Genomic DNA, 7,875 nt, shown 5'->3' on the forward strand with positions numbered 1-7,875 from the left:
GCGGCCACCACCGAGTCCCCACAACCGCTCCTGGGCGGGCCGCCCCTGACTAAAGCCGAGCCGGTTAGCCTGCCTTGCACCAACACCAGGGCCGGGGACGCTCCTGCGGGAGCGCAGGCCAGCGCCGGGCCCACGGCCACTGCCTCCACGGACAGCGCGACCACAAGCCTCGGGAGCCCCGGGCTCCCCGCCGTTTCCGAGCAGTTCAGGGCCCAGTTTCCCTTCGGTGGGCTGCTGGACTCCATGCAAACGTCAGAAACCTCGAAGCTGCAGCAGCTGGTGGAGAACATCGACAAGAAGATGACGGACCCAAACCAGTGCGTCATCTGCCACCGCGTGCTGAGCTGCCAGAGCGCCCTGAAGATGCACTACCGGACGCACACGGGCGAGCGGCCCTTCAAATGCAAGATCTGCGGCCGCGCCTTCACCACCAAGGGCAACCTCAAGACGCACTTCGGTGTGCACCGCGCCAAGCCGCCCCTGCGCGTGCAGCACTCGTGCCCCATCTGCCAGAAGAAGTTCACCAACGCCGTGGTCCTGCAGCAGCACATCCGCATGCACATGGGCGGCCAGATCCCCAACACGCCGCTGCCCGAGGGCTTCCAGGACGCCATGGACTCCGAGCTGGCCTACGACGACAAGAACGCCGAGACGCTGAGCAGCTTCGACGACGACATGGATGAGAACTCCATGGAGGACGACGCGGAGCTCAAGGACGCGGCCGGCGACCCGTCCAAGCCGCTCCTGTCCTACGCGGGGTCCTGCCCGCCGTCGCCGCCCTCGGTCATCTCCAGCATCGCCGCCCTGGAGAACCAGATGAAGATGATGGACTCGGTCATGAGCTGCCCGCAGCTGGCCGGTCTCAAGTCCGTGGAGAATGGGTCCGGGGACAGCGACCGCCTGAGCAACGACTCGTCGTCGGCCGTGGGCGACCTGGAGAGCCGCAGCGCGGGCAGCCCCGCCCTGTCCGAGTCGTCGTCCTCGCAGGCCCTGTCTCCGGCCCCCAGCAACGGCGAGAGCTTCCGTTCCAAGTCCCCGGGCCCCGGCGCCCAGGAGGAGCCCCAGGAAATCGCGCTCAAGACCGAAAGGCCCGACAGCCCGCCCCCTGCCCCGGGCCTCGGAGGCGCCGCGGGCCGCGCGGGCATCAAGGAGGAGGCGCCCTTCAGCCTGCTGTTCCTGAACCGAGAGCGGGGTAAGTGTCCCAGCGCTGTGTGTGGTGTCTGTGGCAAGCCTTTTGCTTGCAAGAGCGCGTTGGAAATCCACTACCGCAGCCATACTAAGGAGCGGCCGTTCGTCTGCGCGCTCTGCAGGCGGGGCTGCTCCACTATGGGTAATTTAAAACAGCACTTACTGACGCACAGATTGAAAGAGCTGCCTTCTCCGTTATTTGACCCCAACTTTGCTCTAGGTCCCAGCCAAAGCACTCCTAGCCCGGTCTCCGGCGCCGCGCCCACCATGATCAAAATGGAAGTGAACGGCCACGGCAAGGCCATGGCGCTGGGCGAGGGGCCCCCGCTTCCCGCGGGCGTCCAGGTCTCTGCTGGGCCTCAGACACTGATGGGCCCGGGCCTGGCGCCCATGCTGGCTCCCCCGCCGCGCCGGACGCCCAAGCAGCACAACTGCCAGTCGTGCGGGAAGACCTTCTCCTCGGCCAGCGCCCTGCAGATCCACGAGCGCACGCACACCGGGGAGAAGCCGTTCGGCTGCACCATCTGCGGCCGGGCCTTCACCACCAAGGGCAACCTCAAGGTAAGAGCACGGCGGGCTCCAGCCCCGGTGCCTTCCTCCGTCCCAGCGGCAGAGGTCCTGCTCCCGTCCTGGCCAGGGGACCAGAAGCCACGCGTGTTGGCGGGGTGTGTGGGTGTGTGGTAGGGTGTGCGTGTGGGTGAGTAGCATGGTGTATATGCGTATGTGTTGGTGTGTAGTAGGTTGTGTGTGTAGAGTGTGTGCGTGTACATGCATATGTGGTGTGGGTGTGTGGTAGGGTGTGGGTGTAGGGAGTCTGTGCGTGTACATGCATGTGTGGTGTGGGTGTGTGTAGGGTGTGTGTGTGTACATGTGTATGGTGTGTGTAGTAGGGTCTGGGTGTGTAGGGTGTGTGTGCGTGTACAAGCATGTGTGTGGTGTGTAGTAGGGTGTGTGTAGGGAGTGTGTGCGTGTACATGCATGTGTGTGGTGTGTGTGGTAGGGTGTGTGTGTAGGGAGTGTGTGTGTACATGCATGTGTGGTGTGGGTGTGTGGTAGAGAGTGTGTGTGTACATGCATGTGTGTGCTGTGGGTGTGTGGTAGGGTGTGTGTAGGGAGTGTGTGCGTGTACATGTGTGTGCTGTGGGTGTGTGGTAGGGTGTGTAGAAAGTGTGTATGTGTACATGCATGTGTGTGCTGTGGGTGTGTGGTAGGGTGTGTGTGTAGGGAGTGTGTGTGTACATGCATGTGTGTGCTGTGGGTGTGTAGTGTGATGTGTGGATGGGTGTGTGCATGTGTGTGGTATGGGTATGTAGTAGGGTGTGCATATGGGTGAATAGTGTGTATGTGTGTAGTAGGGTGTGATGTGTGTGCATACGGTGTGCATGTGAGTAGCATGTAGTCGTGTGTCCATGTGTGTAGGGTCATGTATGAGTGTGTGTGTGGGTGCCCCACGTGGGGTGTGTGAGGTATCCATACATGTGTAACATGCACGTGAAAATGTGCATGTACTGTGTGGTGTCTGGCACGCCTGTGTGTCCCTGTGCACACACATAGACTGCATCCTGTTAAGCAGCTGTGGGAGGAGCAGGAGCCTGGGCCTCTTCTGGGGACACGTGCAGCTGGGCATCTGACGACTTCAGCAGGAGTTAGGCATTAGTTAGGGGTGAGAACGCTCACTTTGCAACTTGGCGGGCAGACCCAGGGCCCAGAGCCCTCCTGAATCTGATAGAAAGTAAACTTAGCTTTGAACCTCACATGTCATACAAGCGGTTCCAAGGCAAGGCCACCCAGCAGGCCCTGTGGTTCCATCCTTGTGGCTGCCAAGAGGGCCCACAGGAGGGTGCTGGGTGAGAAGCTACTGGTGTGGGGCTGGGAGCCAGCACTGTGCTGTGTTCCTGCGGGAGACCCCAGCAGCAGTGTTACAGAGGGGGTGTGGCGAGCACTGGGCGGCTCCGGGCAGTGCTGTCGGCTGATGGCTGGCTTCTGTCGTCTGTGAGGTGCACGTTTGCAAAGCCAGCCTGTCTGGGCCCCGGCAGCCTCTTCAGACAGCCCAAAGATTGGTGCCTGTGGCTTCTCCCGGGCGTGTGTGGGCCAGATAAGAACTGCCCAAGCACCTGCTGGCTGCAGGTGGCCCTGGGATGTTCCAGTGTTAATGTTTCCTTGTTTGAGAGAAAGCAAGGCGAGAGAGGCACAGAGTCCCAGCACAGAAGCTGCAGGGTGGGGGGCCGGTGGGGGGCCGGGAGGCTGGAGGGGACCCAGGGCTCAGGCGTGTGAAGGCGCCAGACCCGGACCATTTGAGCTCCAGAACATTCTCTGGGTGGCCACGTGGATTTTACACCTTAAAGGAAAATTACTCTAAAGTTTGTCAACTGAAAGGCCACATTCATTAATTTATATTTATTGGTTTTGCTTATTGTATTCAGTAAAACGAGGTGTTGCATGTAGAAACGTAAAGTGCCCAGAAACGTCCACCTGTGTTTTGTTGTCCCTGAGTCGTGTTTTGGAGCGGGGTGGCTCTCTGTCTGCCACGGGTAGAAGCGGAGCAGCTCCGCCTCCGTGGCTGGGCGCTTACTCGTGGGCTGTCTCCGTGTCTCGCGCAGGTGCACATGGGGACGCACATGTGGAATAACGCCCCCGCGAGGCGTGGCCGCCGCCTGTCTGTGGAGAACCCCATGGCTCTCCTAGGGGGTGATGCCCTGAAGTTCTCTGAAATGTTCCAGAAGGACCTGGCAGCACGGGCAATGAACGTTGACCCCAATTTTTGGAACCAGTATGCTGCAGCCATCACTAACGGACTGGCCATGAAGAACAATGAGATCTCCGTCATCCAGAACGGAGGCATCCCCCAGCTCCCTGTGAGTCTCGGGGGCAGTGCCCTGCCCCCGCTGGGCACCATGGCCAGTGGGATGGACAAAGCGCGCACTGGCAGCAGCCCACCCATCGTCAGCTTGGACAAAGCAGTCTCGGAAACAGCAGCCAGCCGCCCGTTCACGCGGTTTATCGAGGACAATAAGGAGATTGGTATCAACTAGCCAGTGACTCGTTCGTCTGTCCCACCCAGGCCCAGGTTTGGAGCATCAGGCCTCTGACTGCTCCTGCCTCGGTTCTCATTAGTTTCACACGTAGCAGAACACGCTTTGACCGTGTGGTTGCTGAGAGGCAGCCTTGGAAGTGCTGCATGGTGCTCTCAGCGGTGAGCCTGACTGTCCTTGAGAACTCTGCAACCTTTTAAATAAGTTTCCGTCAGAAAAAGTGCTTGGAAACCCGTCTTAGGAACAGAAAGAGCTCACACCATATCCCCTTCCTTTCCCCTAAAACCGACTAATCTTAAGAGGGAGAAACGGCCCCCTGCGGGTATTCCAGTGAAACTCGTTCGATGGTTTCGTTTGACTTAGATACTTGAACTATGTTTTTTAGAACTCTTCATCGCTAAGACGTGGTTTAGTTCTTCCAATGCTGTGTATCATGACAGTATCTTCGTCTGTAGTATTTATAATGTTAAGATTATGCGGGTAACAGACAATATAATAGCCCGACCTTAAATGAAGCTTTTGTACTGCAGAATACATCTGGCTATGTGATTTGGTTTTTAAAGCAAGGTTTGTTTTACTAAAGATAAGTGGATTATTTCAATGCAGGCAAAATTGTGAAGTTCCGTTGGGAAAGATAGCATGCTTTTTGTGTGCAAGTACCTGTCAGTAACAAGACTTTTTTTTTTTTAATTTAAATGTTTGTAGCTGCTATGTGGACGGTTGTTTCCTAGTGTGGTCTGTAGCCCAGTGGCTGGGGAGCAAGTTACAGACAGACGTCACCGTAAATCACTCACAGCATTATAAACAGCTGTGAGAAAATACTTCACATTCACATTATCAACACTGTACAATAAAAAGTAATGTTTGTATAATGTGGTTGCAAACTCTTAATTTATACTATTGCACTTTTAGTATTTTGTATTAGGGAGGTTTGTCTATAATTTGAAAATTTAAAAAGATGTAAAGTATTTTATAAATAGTACTTTGGTTTAAGGAAAATGGGGGAAAAAACTGTTAGTTTCTTGTTTTGTCTTACAGTCAAACAATATTAAAAATCTATGCCACTTACACAGGAAAGCCACCAAACTTGTCAGCTCCTCAGTAAAACAGGGCCTGCCGTTTCTTAAATTAAAATGATTTATTTAACTTTTCTACAAAGCCCATTTAAAAGCTGTGACCACCCCTAAGGGAACCTTGGTGCGTGCATCCGTCCTAGGACAGTGACATCTCTGCAAGCCAGGAAGGCACCTGGAGGTCTGAGTTTCATGTAAGCGGGTCTCTCACACCCACGGACAAGATTGTGGCTGCCTGGTGGCACTGGTCACATGGACGGGAAACCCAAGAGAAACAGCAGTTATCAGGCAGTACAATCAGTCATGACTTTGAAATTTTCCGAGTTCCTGATTTATTTATTGTCTTCTCAGATGAAAGCAAAGCACAGTGTCCTCTGATGATTCAGAACACAGCCTGGCGCTGATGGCTGAGCCTCCAGCCGGGAGGGCCCAGGCGGCGGGGGCAGCCGAGGCGGCGTGAAGGTGGCATTGTGTGAACTACCTCATTTTCGTGTGTTGCAAGTGTGCTGCGTCTGACACTATGAACTTCCAACAACAACAGTGTTAAGGGCGGCTCTGGTAGCTGGGTAGCGGTCCCAGGAGTTGGGTGCCTGAAGGAAGAACCAGACAGCAAAGTCTTCTCAGTTGAGGCAGGAAAAATAGAACAGTCTTCTCCTAACCTAACCACGGCAGCAACAAAAGTCACTGTAAGAGGATGGGCTATTTCTGCCAGCGTGCCACTGAGCAAAGAGGATCAAAGACTCATGAGCTGTTTATTTCTACTGGAAATGAACTTGGAACTCTACAGCTCTGTTTTCCACGGTGATGAGATGTGACTTTGCCCCGCCGTGCCATCTCTTCTCATGGGATGAGGGCTTGGGGTGTCACAAGCGTAAGGCAGAGAAAACAGGTGGTTTAGGGTCGCTGTGTTTCAGCAGCTGAATGTTTCCATTATTTATCTGTCCTTTTTGGTGTGTGTGTGTGTGTTTTGTTTGTTTTTCGGTTAGTATTTGGTACCATATAGTGTTCTCTCTTCTCCCAAAAGGATGTGCATATAACTAAAGAGAAATGTAAAGTGTTGTAAATAAGAGTGCTCGTGCAGGTCCAGCTTGCAGGGCCAGGCCGTCCCTCTGCGTGGCGAAGAGAGACGCTATTTTTATACTGTAATGCCATGCAGGGCTGGGGCCTCTGAGCAGCGGGCGATTGTTACCGAGACCCAGTATTTTTTATTATTAAATCTTGTGGCTTGACACATCTACTGATTGAAATGGATGTCTTAGTCTAGGTTACTATTTTTGTCATATGGAATTGAATAAAATGCAGGATGTCATATTATTTCTGAATTGCGTTCCTTGGTTCTTCCAATGGAGAAGGTGTAGTCTGGGGAGATGGTCATGTGGTGGGTTTGTGTCCCTGGTTTTTCCACCAGGAAGGCCAGCGCAGATGGACAGCTTAGATTTAAGCAGTGTCTCAGTGCCTTTTCATTGGTTTTGAAATTTTTAATTTTTGCTTTTTTCTAAAATAAAAATTCAGCCTCCTAGTTGTGGATTATTCTTACCTCTGTGATGAAAACATACGGTTCACAATACCTGCATATCAGAGACGCTGCACTGCCCAGAAATGACCACTCAGAATTGCCTTCCTGTCATTAGCATGAAGTGAAAATGCAGCTCTTCAGGTCTCTTGAACAAATGTCACGCATCAAATCACATCACGGGACAGGAGCGGGTGGGGCGGCGCTCACAGTGTAGCAGCAGCTTTGTGAGGTCACTGATGGCGGGTCCACGCAGCGGAGTTCCGGACGGAGAACGTCCGTAACTTAAAATACGCTTTGCCTCACTGATAACATTTGATGAGACTTAAAACATTAAATGATTTTATAGCTCCTGGATTTCAAGATATATAATCAATTTTTTTTTTAATTTTTAAAATAACTACTGATAACCAAGAAGCTACAGTAGTTTTTACCTGGGAAGTGCCAGGTGTCTTTTAAGGAGTGATAAAGTTACTAACCACTAAACTAACAGCCAACCTTCCAGCAGATATTGTAAGCCTTAGAAATCAAACCGTGTTGATTTCAATGCTAGAATAGAAATTAAAACATGTAAACTGACTAAATCAGAGAGTAAATTCAGTTCTTTTTAAGTAAGGAATTAGCAATTAATTGCTAATTAATGTAATTAATATAAATAAAAGGCAGGAGAAAAGGGACTTCTTGTATTTCAAAAATCCTTCCAGAGGTAAGATCAGAGGTGTTTGGCTTAGCGAACCTGGGTGTTTGCAGCTTTCTGATGCCAACTGTGGTGACATAGGCTGAGAATCAAAGAGTCATAAATGCCAACAGTCCCTAGAAATTATCCAAATTCATATTAAGTTCATTACAGGAAACAGTAACATTTAAGCTAATTAAGAAGTACTGCTAAAGGGCTAAAGGCAGCTGTCTTCCAGCGCTCCGCTGTTTAATGTTGGCCCCGTGGAAGCCGGGAGGTGCGGGCCCCACCTGCTTTCCTCTGCGGTTGGCAGGCAAGGCGGGGTCTCCATTCTGTGTTTTAAGAGCCGCGTGAACTTCGGGGTATTTCTCTATTACTAGGCTGCAGGTACGT

General features: G+C 52.5%; 1 protein-coding gene across 1 annotated transcript in view; it reads left to right on the forward strand.

The window, feature by feature from the left end:
- The window catches only part of SALL3 (spalt like transcription factor 3), a 20,124-nt gene extending 13,517 nt beyond the window's left edge, over positions 1–6,607 (forward strand). The window contains exons 2-3 of the mRNA XM_032293773.1: positions 1–1,749; positions 3,789–6,607. The exon at positions 1–1,749 is cut by the window's left edge and continues 1,643 nt beyond it. Coding sequence (XP_032149664.1) covers positions 1–1,749; positions 3,789–4,220 — 2,181 coding nt within the window. The 3' untranslated portion in view covers positions 4,221–6,607. The remainder of the gene's footprint in view (positions 1,750–3,788) is intronic.
- The last annotated feature ends 1,268 nt before the right edge of the window (positions 6,608–7,875 follow it).

This window comes from Sapajus apella, unplaced genomic scaffold (genome assembly GCF_009761245.1).
Source record: "Sapajus apella isolate SASKATOON/1434 unplaced genomic scaffold, GSC_monkey_1.0 scaffold30, whole genome shotgun sequence".
Lineage (NCBI taxonomy): Eukaryota > Metazoa > Chordata > Mammalia > Primates > Cebidae > Sapajus > Sapajus apella.